The sequence below is a fragment of the Ctenopharyngodon idella genome, chromosome 20 (assembly GCF_019924925.1).
Source record: "Ctenopharyngodon idella isolate HZGC_01 chromosome 20, HZGC01, whole genome shotgun sequence".
Lineage (NCBI taxonomy): Eukaryota > Metazoa > Chordata > Actinopteri > Cypriniformes > Xenocyprididae > Ctenopharyngodon > Ctenopharyngodon idella.
Genome location: NC_067239.1, coordinates 14,849,447 through 14,870,128, shown reverse-complemented (window position 1 = coordinate 14,870,128; position 20,682 = coordinate 14,849,447). Strand labels below are relative to the sequence as shown.

General features: G+C 36.4%; 1 protein-coding gene across 2 annotated transcripts in view; it reads left to right on the top strand.

Annotated features, from left to right (window-relative positions):
- The window catches only part of LOC127502141 (nesprin-2), an 80,165-nt gene that overhangs the window by 48,755 nt on the left and 10,728 nt on the right, over positions 1-20,682 (top strand). For both annotated transcript variants that reach the window (XM_051874742.1, XM_051874741.1), the window contains exons 53-64: positions 2,800-2,982; positions 3,120-3,233; positions 3,358-3,512; positions 3,869-4,016; positions 5,025-5,119; positions 6,188-6,419; positions 6,530-6,724; positions 8,793-8,918; positions 10,871-11,026; positions 13,580-13,741; positions 17,065-17,231; positions 20,413-20,575. In XM_051874742.1, coding sequence (XP_051730702.1) covers positions 2,800-2,982; positions 3,120-3,233; positions 3,358-3,512; positions 3,869-4,016; positions 5,025-5,119; positions 6,188-6,419; positions 6,530-6,724; positions 8,793-8,918; positions 10,871-11,026; positions 13,580-13,741; positions 17,065-17,231; positions 20,413-20,575 — 1,896 coding nt within the window. The remainder of the gene's footprint in view (positions 1-2,799; positions 2,983-3,119; positions 3,234-3,357; positions 3,513-3,868; positions 4,017-5,024; positions 5,120-6,187; positions 6,420-6,529; positions 6,725-8,792; positions 8,919-10,870; positions 11,027-13,579; positions 13,742-17,064; positions 17,232-20,412; positions 20,576-20,682) is intronic.

Below are 20,682 nucleotides of genomic sequence, written 5' to 3'. Positions count from 1 at the left end.
ACATTATATCTTACCACTAAGAGTTCTCCTAAATAGCAGTAAAAGTTCTTAGCTAAGAGTTTTCTCTTAAAAACCATTCACAAAGCTGCTGAGACAAACTTTTACTACGGAATAGACTGAAGTCTTAAAGGAACACTCCACTTTTTTTGAAAATAGACTCATTTTCCAACTCCCCTAGAGTTAAACAGTTGAGTTTTACCTTTTTCGAACCCGATCTCCGGGTCTGGCGGTACCACTTTTAGCATAGCTTAGCATAGTTCATTGAATCTGATTAGACCGTTAGCATCTAGCGCCTGTGACCCCCTGCTTGCACAGGGAGCGTGCCTTGCAACCATGGAGACATTTGTGAGAGATGCTGCACAATATCATTTCGCCTGCTGCACCCATGGTACGGCAGCAAAGTTCCTTGATTATTATCCCGGAATGAGAGTATAGTTCCTAGCCATATCTGCCTAGAAAATCGCAACTTTTCATTATCCGTCGGTCTTCGTACACAATGTAACTACAGAAGAGTCAAGTTTTAAATAGGAAAAATATCGAAACTCTTTGGTCATTTTTGAGCGAGATGCTAACGGTCTAATCAGATTCAATGAACTATGCTAAGCTATGCTAAAAGTGTTACTGCCAGGCCCGGAGATCGGCTGAATGGATTCGAAAATGGTAAAACTCAACTGTTTTACTCTAGGGGAGTTGGAAAATGAGCCTATTTTCAAAAAAAGTGGAGTGTTCCTTTAAGCTAAGAGTAAGGGCGGGGTTGACCTCGTTGCTATGGAGTATGCACACAGTGATTGGCTGACCTCGTTGCTATGGAGTATGCACACAGTGATTGGCTGATGGGGGAGGAGTCAGTGATTTAATCATAGAAGTATTGTAGAATGAGGTGTCATGTTTCCATATTCAAATAAAGGTTTTAAAATGTAGGCTAAGTGTCACTAATTAAACTAGTATATACAGTTAATTGTCCGCCTCTTGGATGTCTGCATCTCAAGAGAATGCAGAATTCAAGCGACAAATTATGTTTTATAAACAAAGTTTGGGAGGAACACATTCAAACGGTCTTTCTAATCAGCACCAGAAGAGGAATAAATACACAGACGAGAGCCGACTCGTCTAGTTACTTTGACAGTTTTCTGCATCCCTCCGCCACCCCGTCCCTCACTCTCGGCTGGGGATATGGGGAGAACTTTGGGTTTGGCCTAAATTTCAAGCTCGGAACCCTCAATCCCCTTGGACAGCACACCAAATACGCTTATTTTTTTATTTTTTATTTTTACTCTATTCAATCATTTGTAGGCCTAAGTGTGAACTCATGAAAACCACTGCCACAGGTAATCGGACAATATTTATTTGTTAAAGATTTATTTTTGGCATCTCATCGTAGATTCAAATCTATAAATCAAAATGTATTGCATTTATGAAGAAAAAGTTCAGCACCTAAGGCTCTATCGCTATTGCCTCAATGGTGTACTGTGTCTTTGGGTGGATTAGGACTGTTTGTGATTTGGTCTTAGTGACTTAGGAGTCCTCTTGACTACTCCTAACGTTTCACAGATTTAGGAGCTAGTTTTAGCGCTAAAATGCTTTGTGAAATACTCTTAGAGCAAAAATTTAGGACTCTCAAAATTAGGACTGACACGCCCATAATTTTAAGAGTTTATCCTAGAGCTACTTTAGCCTTAAGATGTTTTGTGAATACGGCCCCAGTTCTTTATTTAATTAATTATAATTTAATCTTATTTAATCATTTGTGTTCTGTTTGTTTTTTTTTGTTAGTTCATGCGCATGCGTTTCTTAAACTTCACAAAAAAAGTAATATATAAGTAATAAATATTGTATAATAATTTATTGTCTGAATAAAACTAATATGTGTGGATATAAAATAAAAATGAATAAAAGGAATGTTGAAGAAATGCAAAACACTCTGAAGCTATCAAAAGCACATTACTACATGTTTCTGTGAAATGATTCATCCAGAGCCCTAATTGGTCTGTTCTTGTTTTCATGACATGAATCTCCCTCACAGTCTGCATATACTCCTCAACTGAATCTTTCTTGAGTTATTTAATTGTAATGTTTTAGTAGCTGCCAGAAGTATTTGTAATAAAAATAAAAATTCCTACTCTCTACCGATTCCATCTTAACTCCCAAAAATACTTGTCAGTGGCTTCCTAGATAAATCAGCTTGAAAGGTTCTTCTTCTTCTTCTTCTTCTTCTTCTTGTATATTTACTCTACTGTTCAAAAGTTTGGGTTTAGTAAGATGACTGTTAGATTTTAAAAGAAGTCTCTCAAGTTCACCATGTTATTTGATCAAAAATACAGTAAAAATAGTGATATTGTGAAATATTATTACAATTTAAATGAACTGTTTTCTGTTTTGTTATATATTGAAATTTAATTCATTCCTGAGAATTTATTTCACTCCAGTTTTCAGTGTCACATGATCCTTCAGAAATCATTCTAATATGCTGATGTGCTGCTCAAAAACATTTCTTATTATTATTATCATCATCAATGTTGAAAACAGTTGTGCTGCTAAATATTTTTGTGGTAACTGTAACAAATAGAACGTTTAAAATAACATAGACATTTTTGTAGCGGTATAAATGTCTTTACTGCCACATTTGATCAAGTTAATGCATGTTTTCTGAATAAAAGTATTAAAAATCTTACTGACCCCAAACTTTTGAACACTAGTACAAGTCATTAACAAAACTAATTTATGAGATGACAAAATATGTTATGTCCTGTGTGGCTCTTCTATATGAATACAGTATCTAAAGAACAATGTCTTTCATAGACTCTGGAGAAAGACATGTCGACCTTGCAAAGCAGTGTCGGAAAAGTCCTGGAGGCCTCAAAGCTTCTCATTGGGCAGATGAAACCTCAGTCAGCCTCGCTAATCAAATCAGAAACCAGGTTGCTATCACGTGACCATGTGCATCTTGGCAAGGCGCTTTCTGAGATTGCGGCACAAGTTCAGGTGAGGGCAACAAGTTTAGATCTTTAAATCAATGACTAGATACAACATTGTGTAAAAGTAATCTGATTGATCAGCACACTGATGGCAAACATCTATACACTGTCCTACACAAGTGTTGTGCTGTTCTCTGTCCATAGGAGGAGCTAGAGGAGCATTGCCATTTCAGCACCGAGTTGAAATCAATGGAGCAACAACTTAAAAACTTTGAAAGTATTTTGAGCTCCTCCACTACAAGCATGGAAAGACTAAAGGTGAATCTTTGGCACTTTTTGAGGTTATTTTCATTAATTCAATGAAAATAAAAAACTAAAGCAATCTAAAAGGTTATAGCTTGATTTTATGTAAATGTTTTTCTTTGTATTTCCTGTTTGAAAGATGGTTATGTTGGATCTGAGTGGGCTGAACCCTAACCTTGCTGCTCTGAATCAAAAGAAACTCAGACTCTTCTTAAGCTCTACAGAGGAAGAGAGGTTGCAGACCCTCAACACTGAGTGGGTTCAGGTCTTTTCTCAGGCTACAGACAGACACAGGCAAGTGAAACTTCACTGCGCTAATGCTATTCAGTTCTCAAACATTTAGGTTTAGCCCTGAAATATACTAAAAATTGTTCTATGCATTTATCCATATGGACATTACATCTTATTAAAAGGCTAGTTCACCTGAACATGCAAATTCTGTCATTTACTCACCCTCAAACCTTTTCAAAATCCTTCCTGTTGTGTTCAATGAGGGGAAATAGTTTGGAATGACATGAGGGCGAATTTTCATGTTTGGGTGAACTATTACTTTTTTCCATAAACAAACTTTTTACACTCTAACATTAGCTGTAGCTAAACTGTCTCAGCCCTTGTGTCTGGTGAATGCCAATACACATCTCTGTCTGTAGAAAGATGTATGGAGAGCTGCTGCGTGCTCAGAACTTCCAACAGAAGTGCCAATGCTGGATGGAGCTCCTGGACCAAATCGAAGCTGGTTTATCCAATCAGACGTCTGGAAACTATGCTACTGTAAGAGAGCAGCTAGCTGCGCATCAGGTAGAGCATACAGTTAAATCCATTCTAAAATTCAGTTTCATCATGCTAATCCTGTTGCTTCACAATGACCATCTAAATATGCACAATATATTTCAATTAATCCATATTCTGGTAGGCCTTTATTTTGGAAAATAATGTCAGTAAGAACATTAGCATAAATTAGAGAGCTATTGGTGCATTTTTTTGGATTAAAGTAGGGTTTTTAATTTAAGTACGCATTAAATGTATTAAAAAATGACAGTAAGACAATTCAAATATGCTATCATAGTTTCTGTTTTCAACATTGGTAATAATAAATGTTTCTTGAGCACCAAATCCCTATATTAGAATGATTTCTGAAGAATCATGTGACACTGAAGACTGGAGTAATGATGCTGAAAATTCATACATGTTAAAATATATCAAACATTGAAAACAGTTACTTTAAATTGTAATAATATTTCACAATATTACTGTTTTTACTGTATATTTGTATATCAAATAAATGCAGCCTTGGTGAACACTTTTTTTTCCCCAAAGACATTAAGAAATCTTACCGACCCCAAACTTTTGGACAGTAGTGTATGGTATGCTGCCACAATATTCATGCATACATAGCAACCTGTTTTGTTTTTCCACTACTGCTTGACATTTTTTCCAATTTCTGTCACAGAATTTCAATTTTTGTCACACAACACAGAATAACTTGCATTTAGATATGCATTCTTATAAATGAATATCTCACTGCAGTGGACATTCCGAATATTGACCTAATCATTTTATATCATTTTGAGATGCTGTACATGACACATACATAATTAGAATTTGACCATATTCTGATTAATATTGGAATATTTTTAATGTAAACACAGTCAACATTGAATGTTATTTGATGGACTTATTTACTTAACTGAACTTTTCATTAAAATAAGAGCAGCAGAAACCGTTTGTAATAGAGTACTGTTTAATTTATTTTTGAAATGGTTGTACAGAGCTCATCTACTCATATATTAGTAATAAATCTTCCAGAGGCTGAAAGTGGAGGTCCTCATCAGCCAGCAGCTACAGGATGCCATGATCATTGAGGCTTTACGCTTCCTGGAGAGCGGTCAGAATGAGGACAGGTGAGCTTTTATAGCACCGCACTGAATAACTTATTCCCTAATAAAAACTCAGTAACCTCAGAATTTTCTTACTAACCTCCAGTGTGGGACTCTGCCATGAATAATAAATCAAAGAATGTGGTGTAATAATTTGTTCTGAACTGGATGTCACCTGATGAGTAATTAAAACCAAGGTTCTCCAACTCATTTTTTTTCTCAAGCTGGGTCCATAACTCTTGGATTTATGGTGTGGAAGAGCTTTTTTGAGCTCAGCACTGGAACATGCTGGCTCGCACTCAGGAAATGAAACTGCATGTGCTACCAGCGTGAAATAATTTTTCTTTTCAGCCGATAAGTGCTGCTTCAAATGGAGCTTGTGCACATTTGAGTTCAAGATGTTTTTCAGGTCTGGCTTTCCATTGCAAGAACAATCATTGAGAGTGCCACATAAATGTGGTTGATTCGTTTTTCAGATGAGTAGCAAAGCTAATGGCCAGTGGAATTGCAGTTAGTTTTATGATATTAACATCTCCTTTATGTGTTGCTCATCTGTTGTGTCATCTATGGTCTCTTTTCAAAAATAATTCTCTGTTAAGTCCACAACTTATAGGGTTAGTTCACCCAAAAATGACAATTCTGTCATCACTTTCTCACCTTTATGTTGTTCCAAACACACAAGACTTGTATTCATCTTTGAATATTTTTAATGAAACCTGAGAGGTTTTCAAAATAATCCATATGAATCGAACAGTTTAATCAAAGTCTTATAAAGAGACATGATAGATTTATATTATGATTGATTATGGTTTACCTTTACAATGTTTTCATGAACTTTTTGAAGTATCAATATTTTGAGTGAATGGACCCAATTCATTAAAAATATCTTCAATTGTGTTTTAAGGATGACCAAAAGTCGCATGTATTTGAAACCTTATGACAGTGAGTAATTGATGACAGAATATAAATTTTTAGGTAAACTAAACACTTTTAACCCAAGTAAAGGTTCTTCACAAGCCTATGATGACTTTTGGTTCAATTTACCTTTAACAAATCTTGAAAATCTTGACAAACAAATTCCACTGTGAGCAGGAGTCGTCTGATCTTGAGGCTCACCCAACTAAAGGCACAGTGGCAGGGGACACAGCAGAGGGTCCAGCAGCATGGGAAATGTCTGGAGGGGCTGATGGGACATTGGCAGCTCTATGAGGCAGGCTCGAGGAAACATTCGAGGTTACTCAGACACATCGAAGAACTTCTACCTCCGGCAGGACTGGCGCTGTGCAGCTTACAGCAGCTCCAGTGCTCTATAAAGGACTTTGAGGTAAGTGATAAGACTTTGTTTTTCCAACTGCATACATTAAATGCTAGTTCAGATGGAGATAGCTTCTGTATATCATATACTGCATATCTTACATGCTCTGTATCCCATAGTGGACTCAGGAGCAACTACAGCTTCATGAAGAACTGTACAGCCAGACTGTGGAGGCAGGCAGACAGATCCTTCCCTTAACAGATGCACATACGCATACATGCCTGCAGTCTGAACTGGATGCCTTCATGGAGACGTGGGAGCGAAGCTGTGGCCTTGTGGAGAAAAGAAAGGCTCTTGCAGACACCATAACTCAAGTATGTGACCCAATTCTCACATCTCTTCTCACTTTGTCACATCTTGTCTTTTATAGGGGTGAAATGGTACAAATATTTGTACCAAAAATTTTCAGCACGGGTCTTTCGGTTTGGTACGCATATATACCGAATGAATACAGTGTTGTTTTAATCTCTGTGTGCCAGGGTCCCCGCAGGTCCTTTAAAAGTGTTAAAAAGTCTTAAAGGGTTAGTTCACCCGAAAATGAAAATAATGTCATTTATTACTCACCCTCATGCCGTTCCACAAGACCTTTGTTAAACTTTGGAATGCAAATTAAGATATTTTTGTTGAAATCCGATGGCTCAGTCAAGCCTGCATAGCCAGCAATGACATTTCCTCTCTCAAAATCCCTTAATGTACTAAAAACATATTTAAATCAGTTCATGTGAGTACAGTGGTTCGATATTAATATTATAAAGCAACGAGAATATTTTTGGTGCACCAAAAAAAACTAAATAACGACTTAAACTTCAAAAGGCAATAATTTAATTGAATAAATGTGAGCGTTGTTTCGAAGTAAAAACGCTGTGCTGTTACTCGTTCTACAGGCTTGTTTCAGAGCAGTTCACAATCACTGAATAGTCCACATTTGTGCCACATTGTTTGATCTGCTGTTGATGAGTTTTGACAATGTTTACTTCATGGTGTTTGTATGGTATCTGCAAACTCGTCACCTGTTGGTGAGGGAGAGTGAAATTGCATTTTCATTCAGCCGCTTTTATTTAGACCAATGGGAAGACTGACCCATATTTTTACAAGCAGTGTTGTAAATGTTAACCGGTGGATCGATAAGAAGCTAATGTGCATTCAAAAAATAACGGAGGACACAGTTTCATTTTTAATTTTTGCTTGTTTCTTTAATGTATTATTCATAATCATTTATCATATGACTTCTTGGTGAATTCAAAACTGTTTTGAATGTTTATGTTTAGATGTCATTAGAATGTCAAACAAGAATTAGCCTGCTAATTAAAACATATGATGTAAACATACAGTAACACAGACTTGGATCAATCTTATTAGTGCTGACACCCTTGTCTTATTGAATTATTATTTTTGTATGGACAGAGCAGAGTTATCGTGAGCATCTTAGCTGCAATTGACCTACATACCCTACTGAGCGTTTCACTAATAAAGTGCTTCATATTGAGGATGAGAGATCAGCCGTAATCTCGCCATAATCCATAAACGAGGCAGCTGGGCCATATCACACAGAACGAGAGCTTCTCTAAAAACCACGGCTACTAAGCCACTGTGCAGTTCGGTGTCTACATGGATCATCTGTCATTGTTCACAGACAATCCCACAATTCCCTGAGACCTGAAGCAGAGGTGGATATGGGAACAAAGCTTGGAAAAAAGTGCAAAAATAACTGTATTCTATTTCTTCCCACTTCATTTTCAAAACCACAATAAAGGAATATCATGAAGGCCTCAGAACAAAATGCAGTTATAGTTGTATAAACAGCATAAATTGTCATGTGAACTTGGAATAAATAACTTTGATTGAATTAGTTTTCACCGGGAAGCAGTGGGGCTTAATGTCACCCTAAACTTGGGGCTGACCCACTGTACTGTTAGACATTATATATAACACCAGTCACACCCACTCATAACCAGCTCTGATTGGCTCATCTGTTTTGGAATGATGACATCATTGTGTTGACTGCCAAAAGTGAGGGGTGTTTAGAGAGTGATGTGGGTAGAAGTGTGTTTATGTGTGCATGTGCTCACAATAGGCGGGGGGATGGTGTATCCCCAATGTGAAAGGGAAATTCCTCTTCACTGATCTGAGATAACACAGTGATAGACACAAAATACAAGCACACCAGTGGCTCTCATAATCAACATGGTCAAACAACTTATAAACAGTTAAAGGAATGTTCCGGGTTCAACATATGAGATGAGTCGAAATTATTAAATTGACTTGTCACACATAATGTTGATAAAGCTTAAGATTGTATTGAACCTGAAAGATAAATCTAAAACAATATTATTTTGTACACATCTTCCGCAGTAATTAAGAGATTCTGTTGTTTCTTTGCAGAACTGGAAGCTCTGTGAAACTGGACTGGCTGATTGTGCTCTCAAACTGGAAGAGATAAAAGCAAGATTAAAGATTCCACTGCCAGAGAAAATAGAAGATCTAAAGACACATGAGCAACTCACTAAGGTAATGTATGCATCTGACAGTAGTAACAGTGAACTAAACATTCAGGGATTTACGAAGTTTGACCATATTAATAATTTGTTTTTTAATAATGTTGTTTTGTTTGTTTATTTGCAAGAAGAATTTATGACAAAATGAAGAAATATTTAAAGGACTAGTTCACTTCAAAGTGAAAATGTCCTGATGATTTACTCACCCCATGTCATCCAAGATGTTCATGTCTTGCTTTCTTCAGTCGAAAAGAAATTAAGGTTTTTAAGGAAAACATTCCAGGATTTTTCTCCATATAGTGGACTTCAGTGGGGTACAACGGGTTGAAGGTCCAAATTGCAGTTTCATTGCAGCTTCAAAGGGCTCTACATGATCCCAGCCAAGGAATAAAGGTCTTATCTAGCGAAACAATCGGTTATTTTCTAAAAAAAAAAAAAAAAAAAAAATTTTTTATGCATTTTAACCACAAATGCTCATCTTACACTGCTCTGCGATGCGCATTACATAATCACATTGGAAAGGTCACATGTGACATAGGCGGAAGTACCGTGGTAGGGCAAAAAACTCCTCATTTTCTCATTTTCTCTGACATCTTTGTTTTACCTTTTTTGTAAAGGGCATTTGACTTAGTCTTTGCACATTCGCAGATCGCAGACAGTGCAAGACGAGCAAAAGTACATAAATGTTTAATTTTTTTTTAGAAAATGGCCGATCGTGACCAATCGACCCTTATTCTTTGGCTGGGATCATGTAGAGCCCTTTGAAGCTGCATTGAAGCTGCAATTTGGACCTTCAACCCGTTGGTAACTGTTGAAGTCCACTATATGGAGAAAAATCCTGAAATGTTTTCCTCAAAAACCTTAATTTCTTTTGACTGAAGAAAGAAAGACATGAACATCTTGGATGACATCAGGAAATTTTAATTCTGAAGTAAACTTATCCTTTAACAATTTCATATTTCACATGTAGGCTAGTTTGTGATGGTATTGTACAGATGCTTAGATGTTCTTCATCAGATCATCTCAAGTCATGCCGGAGAACATGATCAGCTGGTTTTACATAAACTTGTAAAGTTAATAAAGCAAAAGGGGGACAAACCAAATACTAAGACATTCTTAAATTCATGTACATTACCATTCAAAGGTTTGGGGTTTGTAATATTTTTAAATGTTTCTTATGCAACAGTAGTGTATATTTTAATAAACATCTTGCTTTCACATTTTGCTATGTAATATGTAATTACATATTTATTAAATCAGAAAAAGTCAAAATTGAAGCATTTCACTAGTGTTCTTAGACTTGTGGATCCTACTCTTTAGTGTTAAGTCAGCTGACATTAAATGTACAGGCCTTGACTTTACGTTTATTTTTTGGAAACACTTTTAAGCATACAGATCACTTTGGAAAACTGCTGCATGAATTGTGCCAGTGTCACATTTTTACGCTATTACATGGGAAATTAGTAGTCAATTGGAAGAGACTGTTTACAATTCCTGATGAGTGTAAAACAAAGTGCTTTAATCTGTCATTCTCCTGTATTTTAATATACTCAATCTATTTCCAAGGTCTTTGGTAAAGAAAACACCTGTTAATATAATCACGTTGCTTTATAAATGTGTTAATAACCATCTGATGAGACTGATTTGATTTCTTGTTGATTAAGCTCTGATGAGGAAGCCTCTTTTAATGGAGGTGGGTGAAACTGACAAACAAAGGAAATAATAGTGTCCTTAACATGTTTGGCCTTTACCCCATCATCCCTTTCCATGCTGTTATGGGTTCTCTGCCCTCCCCCCTCTCTCCCTCCCACCTCCCCCTCTCCGCCTCCTCCCCTCCCCCGTCCCATCCAGTGGGCCTTAATCCCATGTGCTAATGACAGGGACAGAGAGAGAGGGAGAGCGAGGACTAGGGTTAGCGTGCGGCAGAGGAGGGGAGTTTAACTTGTTGGTTGCCGTGTTATGCAGGAGGACGAGGGCTCGCTGCAGATTTGGGCTGGAGGACTGAAAGAGCTGAGTACCATGAAGGCAGACGTGTCCCAGTATGTGCTGCCCGCAGACACCGCGCTTCTCCAGGGACAGGTGGAAGAACTTCACAGCCAATGGGAAGAACTGTGCTTGAAGGTGAGTGAGTGTTTGTATTCCAGAGGAGAGAGAGTGTGAGAGTAGGAGGGAAAGAGAAGCTGTTGTCCAGGCAGCATTGAAAGGCACACAATGATTCACCCCTGGAAGTGGGGGGAAACTTCACAGTGCCGCATGGCACAGAAAAAGAGAGGGAAAATAAGAATGTACATAAATGGATCTAGATTTATATTCATGATAACAGTTTTCTCCTCAGAAAGATGTCCAAAACAAAAACGTTTCTGACATGAAAAATAGTACAAGAAAAATGTTTCACCTGTTTAAAGATGAACATTTTCATTTACTCACCCACATGTAGATCAAAACCTTCTGTGAAACACATTAGGAGAAATTTTAAATCATATGCTCTTTTCCATGAAGTTACAAGTGGGAATGGAAGCATATTCAAGCTTCAAAAGGGCATAAAAATCAGCATAAAAGTATCATGAAAGTAGTTTATACAGTATGACTCATGCACTATATCAGTTTCAGAGGACTTGAAATTATCTTCATCCATTGGGATATTACTACTCCAATTGGATCATTAAGACATTAAGAGTTGACATTAAGAGACATTAAGAACTGAGTCTGATTCATGAACAAATCCTTCAGACCAAATCAGTTTTGTAAACTGAATCAGTACACTGAAAAGATTTGGTCCATTTTTGTGTGCGAATAATGCCTTAAATTAATACCTTTTACTCAAACAAAGCTGTCATATGACTTCAGAAGACTTGAAATATTACACATGAGTCACATGGACCAGATTTTTGGAGCTTGACAGTTCCAGTCCTCCTTCACTTCCCCTCCTTCATTATATTGAAATAATATTTGGCCAGGATAGTCCTCAAAAATTGACTTTTTCTGCTCCAGACAAGAATGAAAGTCATTCGGGTTTGGTAAATTATGAGTTTTAATCTTTGGGTGACTGATCCCATTAACTTATTGACTATAATTACATTAGTTTTGCTCTTGTAGTTATGGTTGTAACATAAAATAATGCTCCTGAGTTGCACACATGTCAATACACATTACTTATGTAGCTCATTTTTTAAGTTTTTTCCCCAGGCTAGCTGAGGACTTTTTTCGAGATTATCTATCTAGCGCAGGTGTCCAGTCTGCCGTTATTAAGTAAAGTAGCTGAATGGCCCGCTGACGTTTGAATGGAGTTGCTCTTGTAACTGTAAACAGCCTGAGCAATTAAAAACAGAAAGGCCACATTTAGGACAGATCATTACATGGCCTATATCCAACCCTTGGACTTCTCACTACATTACGCAGGGAGCTTTGTTTAATGAACCGTTTTTCAGTTTGTGGAGTTGCTGTTGTGAGTTTTCAGCTGTGCCTTTATTTAAAACTCTGACCTCATTGGCTCTGTTCTGGCTTCTGGCCAGTCTACGTGTGCGTCAGTGTCTTCGGCCAACAGGTTGCAGGTGGAAACATTCCCTGGAATGAATGACAGATGGCAAAGCTAGGCCTTGCTTTGTTTTTCTGGAAGGAGGTCTTTTATTTGTGGTTGCATATGTTTGTAGTAAGTCGCTTAGGTTTGTAAGCTCAAAGAAATGTATAAATAATGTGTTTGACAACAAGGCCTTGAATAGAAGTTGTCAACTAATCTCAGTGTCCTTGTGCTTTCTTTTAACCAAATGATTAATATTTGTATGCAAAAGGAAAACTACAATATCACTTTTTGTTATAGCTCAAAGTGTGGCATTAATGGATCAAGCAAAAGGCATAGTCTTCACTGACAAATGTAGCATGGAAAATGCTTTCGTTCTTTTTAAAAGGTTGCATGTAAGCCATGGCAATCTAGGAATGACATGAGCAAAAAGAAACTACAAAGTGCTGCCCTTGTCCCCTAGTGTGTCTTGGTGTTAGTACATACTAATAGACTAGCCCCTTACTGACAGAAAGCAGTAAAAGCAAGCAGGCCTTTGCTGTACTCTTTGCCTAACAGTCCAGTAATCAATCTCACAGCATGAGATGAGCGTTTTGTTAAAAGCCTTTCAGATGGTGGGCTTTTAAAGAATAAATTCATAGTTGAAACCTTACACCTTTGTACTTAGTTGTTTTGAAGTCTTTACTCACGCATGATTTAGGGTAGTCTCAGTTCAAGAGCACATTACAAAATTCAATGAGGACAAAGAGTGCAAGTTCTTCTGTACTTTCTCTAGAGTTTAAAAGGATAGTTCACCCAAAATGAACATTCTGTCATCATTTACTCACCCTTATGTCGTTCCAAACCTGTATGAGTTTCTTTCTTCTGTTGAACTAAAAAGAAGATATGTTGGTAACCAGACGGTTGACGATAGCCATCGACTTTAATAGTAGGAAAAATATATTCATATTCATTTTTGGGTGAACTATCCCTTTAAGAGTGGGCCATGTGCTCTCAAAGATTGTCTCAAAACAAATGAAATAAATTGTTGTTATTAACAGTGTAGATATCTGACACTTTCAAACAATTCTTTACTTACTGCAAGAAAATGTTATTTTACGGCTGCATTTTTGTCATACTGAAGCATGTTAACCCTTTTCTGTTCCTCTTGTGTGTAGGTGTCACTACGCAAACAGGAAATAGCTGATCGTCTGAACGCCTGGATCATCTTCAATGATAAAAACAAAGAGCTCTGTGATTGGCTGACACAGATGGAGAAAAAAGTGGCACACAGGGGTGAAAACCTTAGTATTGAGGATATGGTGGAGAAACTTAAAAAGGTAGGGTTTGATTTCCTGTGTCATTGCTTTTTTTTTTTTTCTTTTTTTTTTTACCTTAAAGGGAAGACAATTTTAAGGTGTTATTTACTCACCATTTGTTCTAAACCCAAAGATTTTTTTAAAAATGTTTTTAAAAGTCTCTTACAGGCTACATTTGTTTGTTCAAAAATGTTACATTATTACAATTATTATTAATAATTAATACAGAAATATTAGTATAATTTAGTTAAACAGTTTTATATTTTAATATATTTCCTGTGATGGCAAAGCTGAATTTTCAGCATTATTAATTACTCCAGTCGTCAGTGTCACATGATCCTTCAGAAATCATTCTAATATATGCTGCTCAAGAAACACTTCTTATTATTATCAATGTTGAAAACAGTGCCTAATATTTGCTTAATATTTTTGTGGAGAAGTGACACTTTTTTTTTTTAAACAGCATTTATTCAAAATAGAAATCTTTTGTAGCATTATAAATGTCTTTACTGTCACTTTTGATCAAAGTAATAATTTAAAAAAAAAAAAAAAAAAATCTTGCTACCCCAAACTTTTAAACGGTAGTCTACTTTTTTTTCATGTAACACAAAAGTTGAATAGTGAAAATTTTGAAGAATATTCTGAACACTTTATTCTGTTTAATGAAATGAGGAAAGTCATATAAACCACTTTTATGATAATTTTTATTTTGCTTTTGTGTCCTTTTTGAAGGACGAAAGCTCCAGAGCCCAATCATTGTATTTGCCTTGAAAAGGGCAAACAAGACATATTTTCTCCTTTTGTGTTCAGCAGTAAGACAGTCTTAAGGGTTTGGAACAAGGGTGAATAAATGATGACAGAATTTTCGTTTTTGTGTGAACTATCCCTTGAAATCAATCATTAAGTAATTGCAATGTGTTCAAATGTAAAATTGTTTGGCTGTTTTGGTGGTTACATAAGGTAGATTTTAGACTAAGGCTGAAACATGGATCTGTTTCTATGTGCTTTTGTCATGGTGAGTTTCTGTTGTACATTTGTAAGGAGCTTAAGTAGGTCAGTAATATGGTATTATATGGTATATGCTATTATGAGTATCTATGAAGGATTAAAGCGGTCTCAAATGAACAGCACGCGTAAGCGTTCCCAAGGGAGGCCCCACAGATTTTACATTTCACAGAGGCTCCATTTTATCCACTCACATACTGTAGCATTTGTTCATTTTTACTGAAATATGTTACATATGTACATTATTTAAAAGAAGACTAAAGATTAGCTCTAATCTAGCTTACTGCGTGTACTATAAAATTGAGGGCAGAGTACTGTAACTGTTGGTTCATTTGTTTACCTCTTTGTTAATACACAACAATGGCCTTATATGTGCAGTTTCTCTCTCACCATCAAACAGTCCAACTTCAAGCACTCTGCAGTCATTAGCGCATAGTTTACCGTTGAGGTTTTCAGAAAGGTGGCCATTGTCTTTCTAGTGCAGTTTCTGATAATGTCATTTTAGTATCAGTGAGATAGTATGGTCATTCTTATTATTTTGAATGTTTTTATTTTTATATTTTCTGTTTTCATTTTTGTTTAGTTAAGTTTTAGAAATTTGTTGTGTTTTTGACACTTGTATAAAAAGGTCTATAAAGTTATTATTTTATATAGTAATTATTTTATATTTCATTTATTTCATGCAACAAGCTAAAATAAGGTGTTTTTTTTTTTGTTTTAAATACATATATTTTATTTCAGTTAACATCTTATTTAAAATATTTTTAATGGTTTAAGTTAAAGGGGCTATATGTAAGAATTGTCATGTATTAATCGCTTTTTTTTTTGGCATTGTGTGAACAGCTTGTAACGAAACTTAAAAATGAGACCTTCCCTGACTTCCTAGATTGTCTATGAAAACCTGTAGACTGATTTTTATGTGAATGACTCGGGACGAATTTACCAGGAAAATCAAAAGAACGTGTCATTTACGCTCGCTCCCAAAAGCCTGTGACGCATGAAACGAATGCTTATACAATGTTCAGGATACTATGCCGAAAGAGCTACTCTGAAAAGACAAAGAAAAGAGATTCAAACTAGTCTCACATAGCCAGATCTATATAGTCTATAGTTTTGAATATACTTTATAATCACATTATCATAACTCATCTGTCGACGTGATGGTAGTGCTTTGCAGAGCTTGTGCAAACATATCCACGTCACTATGATCAGATCATTTCTTTCTGTTGTTTTCTCACCGCTGTCATTTTCGTTTCGTTTCATTAATTTTTTTATTGAGTCTCTTGTAAACACTTAACGGCCACAGGTGTCGCTAATAACAGTTTTCTGAATTCTACATATAGCCCCTTTAAGTTAAGTTTAGTTGTTTTTTTATGGTTAACAGGTCTTGACATTAACGCCCACCAAATGCGGGTGGATTTCAGCAGTGGCGTGTAACAGTCACTCCTACTAGCCACTTTGGCGCGTTGAATATTGATTTTTCAATACATATTGATACTGAAATATCTGAAATGCTTCAAATACTCATTTTCTGCAGAATAGACACAGGATTCCAGCTGTGCTTTCTCACTCTCTCATCTGTCCGACAGAGAGTTGACACACAAACCCGCCTCCCCTTACTTACTCGTTTCATATACTACGGCTGAATATTGTTGGAGTTACAGGGCTTGAATATCGGCGTGGGATTGTGCGTAGAACACATAATTTTACTCATTCCCGCAGATTTTGTGCTCACACCCAAAGTGCATGCATATAAAGCTGCCTCTCACTGCTAAATTGAGTTCTTTTTTTTTTTTTTTGAGAAGGAGAACGCATGTGTAACAGAATAATGGATCAGTGCATCAAGTCTTAAAGTGACAGCAGCCTAACATACCTAGTGTCAAATTATGAGATAATATTAAAAATATCTATATGCCAGTTTTCCCCCATGGTATCGATGTCAAAATTGTGGCCAGTGAAAATGGCTAGTAGTGAAAACCACTAGCCACAGTGGCTGGTGAGCAAAAAAGTCAATGTCAAGCCCTGATGGTTAACTATAATAACTCTGGTGACGACAACCAAAGGCCTGCTGATCAAAGTGAGTCAGGCTGGACTAAACAAAACAGGTGAACCCTTAAAAGCAATGGAGAAAGTGAAAAGGATTTGGGCGGCTGAGGGGTCAGTGTGAATAATTGTTCCTCTCTTTTAAAGAGGTTCCATTCTGAGAGAAGGAATATAGTTTTGACAGCTGTCAGACCCATCCAGAGACAAATTGCAGTTAGTCGGTTTTGTTTGGGATGGATGTGTTAATGACTAAAGCACATGAGAGGCCTGTGCTCATTGTGCACCTCTCTTTTCAGGACTGCATGGAGGAGATTAACCTCTTCAGCGAGAACAAGAGCCACCTCAAGCAGCTGGGCAAGCAGCTCCTATTGGCCAGCGACAAGGCTAAGGAGGCAGAGATCCATGGGGCCTTGCGCGATGTCAACGACCGCTGGCAGCACCTGTTCGACCACATTGAAACCAGGTGAGCTGTGTTGGTGAAAAAAATGGTTTGTGGAATAATTGCTACTTTGATCAAATATATATATTTTTTCATTTCGGCCTGGTGTTTGCAATTGCTCCACTGATTAATGGCTGATTGTTGTGCAGTGATCAAAGCTCTTTGTTTGTTTGAAAGCCGTTCATTTCTGGTTTCCATTCAAGGACTGATTGATTGATTCATTAATTTGTGAATTTATTCTTTGTTTAGACCTGTTGGTGATAACAAAGCAGTTGATTACACATTTACATTAATGTTTGAGGCATTTAACAGATGCTTTCATCCAGACTGACTTAAAGTGCTTAAGCTTTATATGTGAGACTGTTGTGATCAACAGATGATTAGCGAGTAGTTCAAAAAGTTTCTGCTGGGAAAATAACTGTTTCCTGTGCAAACACAAACATGTAATTGCGTACAAACATCTGCTGTTTTAGAACGGCCTTATCATATTGTGCTCTATGACTGAGAGATGCATATGTAAAAAGCCTTTTTTTCCATGTACCAGGGTTTGGGGTAAACTGCCGCACTAAGCTCAACAAATAGTAAAGAAAATTCAGGAAATACTGTCATGTTATTATAAATTATAATATTATATTATGCCATCTTATTATTACTTATTACAAATACTGTTCAATATCATCAATATCAATATTCATCAATATTCAATATCAATATCATAAAAAAAAAATATATATATATATATATAATATATTGTAATCGAAAATAAAACTGAAATGAAATATATATATGAAAAATAGATTTAAAAAATAGATACATTTAAACAAGAATGTAGATACATTTTGAAATTGTTCCTTGGTAACTGACTGAAATTAAATAAATTTAATTTGGAGAATTCTGGCCACTTAGGAATCTTTGGTAATGAGCAAGCAGACAGTGCTATGGTTTTTATAAAAAAATTAAACATAAACATCTTATTTCGTTTTATTTTTTAATAACTAAACCTGGATCTCGTCATGAACATGCATAGAAGCATGGTCTTAAAAAAGGAAAAAAAAGTTGGACGATTAAGATCATTAAATGAAAGCTAAAAATACACTGCCCGGCCAAAAAAAAAAAGTCACTGTTTGGATTTTAATAGGGAAATACTTAAGAATCTATGAAGGGATCATTATTACAGTGATTATTATGTTTCTAGCATGTTTTAAGTTTGGCAACGGTTCTTTTAACCTTTAAAGATGGAGTGTGTAGCTTTTCATTTCTTAAACAACCATGTAGGAAGACACATCATGGCCATATTCCAGGATGACAATGTCAAGATTCATCAGGGTTAAAATTGTGAAAAAATGGTTCAGAGAGCATGAAGAATCATTTTCACACATGAATTGGCACTGACCTTAACCTCAGTGCAAGTTTTTGGGATGTGCTGGAGGAGACTTTACAGAGTGCAGGACTCTTGCATTGTCAATACAAGATAAATTGATGCACCTCTTGATGGAAATAACATCACAACATTTATTTCCATCGAGAGGTGCATCATTTTTTTGGTCAAGATCTTGTACTGACAATGCAAGAGGTGAGCACTCTGTAAAGTCTCCTCCAGCACATCCCAAAAACTTACACTGAGGTTAAGGTCAGTGCCAATTCATGTGTGAAAATGATTCTTCATGCTCCCTCCCAACAATTCTTTAACAATTTGAGCCTGATGAATCTTGACATTGTCATCCTGGAATATGGCCATGATACATCTTAATACATGGTTGTTTAAGAAATGAAAAGCTACACACTCCATCTTTTAGAGTTAAAAGAACCGTTGCCAAACATATAAAATGCTAGAAAAATAATAATGATGGATGGATCAAATAATGATCCATCCATAGACTTTTAAGTATTTGCCTATTAAAATCCAAACAGCAACTTTTTTTTTTTTTTTTTTTGGCCAAGCAGTGTATATGTATGCATTTGTGTGTGTGTGTGTGTGTGTGTGTGTATATATATATATTAATAATAAAAATTAAAGCACATAACAACATTTCTTAAAACTTAAATAAAAAACATCAAAAATGAAAATATCAAAATAAACGCTAATTCAACATTTTAATAAATAATATAAAATAGCTAAAATAGCACTGATGCTGTTACAATGTTTAAAATTGTTGCAATGTTTAATATATTTTATTTTATATTTTTAATTAATCAAAGGTGAGTCTTGAGTCTGCATGTACTCAATAATACCTTTAGCATTTGATATGATCTTCAGTGCTTTGGATGGTTACCACAGCTGGCACATATGCTCTCGTAATCGTTCTTTGGATATTTGAACATACCGAGTGTATGAATCATGTGGTGGTCCTAAGAAAACAAACAAATTCAGAGGTATCCATTCCTGTCTGTGACGTCAACAGCCTCTCATGCAATTGGTCAGTCCTGCGGTGTGACATGCTCTGAAGCAGCCAGATGGTGCTAATACTGGATGGAAGGGGGAATTAACGTAGCCCTCACTAGTGTCGTTTGCTTCGGCTTTGCCATATGGCCTGTTCAGGCTCCTGTAGTCTGTCCTAGTCCCTCTGTAAAGCTCGAATTGGGTGGAGGGGATGATGGGGGGCATTGGTCTGTCACCTCATATTAGCTCTTATGAACAAGGGCACAATGGGGCCAGAGGGACAGTATGTACTCAGGCACGCTATAATCACAGCTGGCCATCTGCAGGTATGGCCGCTCAGACAGTTTGAGAGGCAACGCGGTCACTCAAACAATGTAACGAGAAGCTTCACACTGTCACACTTAAATGGTTCAATCTAATCCCTATGGGAGAAACACCCTTTGTCTGTGTTTCAGTGTCATCTGACTTGGGGGTTATCAGACCTTTTTCTAGCTGTGTTTTGCGCCATGCTAAACTTTGACAGGATTTTATTCCTGGGTTCCTGCCAGACTACACAGTCTCATATACCAAAGAAAACATTTATTTGACTAATTTATAAAAGGGTTAGTACTTTTTTTTCTTAAAAGAATATGGCACACAATGTTTGTTTTCACAGAAAATACTTTTTTATCTAATGGAGAGATTATGTAGGACTTTCGGACACATTCAGGTTTTCATCAAAACGTTCAAGTCCATTTATGGTATTAAAACTTTTCCCAAAATGATCTTTTTGATAATTCACTGGATGCTAAATGAATATGCTATCTCTATCTCTCTCTTTGTCAGGGTGAAAAAGCTGACAGAAACCCTGGTGACAGTACAGCAGTTGGATAAGAACATGAATAACCTTCGCTCTTGGCTCACTCGCATTGAGGCTGAGCTGGCCAAACCCATTCACTACAGTATCTGCCATAGAGATGAGATCCAGAAGAGACTGGCAGAGCAACAGGTCAGCAAATCAAGAGTTTTTAAAATTATACAAGATCCTGGTTCAATCAGTAGAAATACTATGTAAATATCCTTAAAAAATATAAATTTTCATGTGTAAGGTATTAA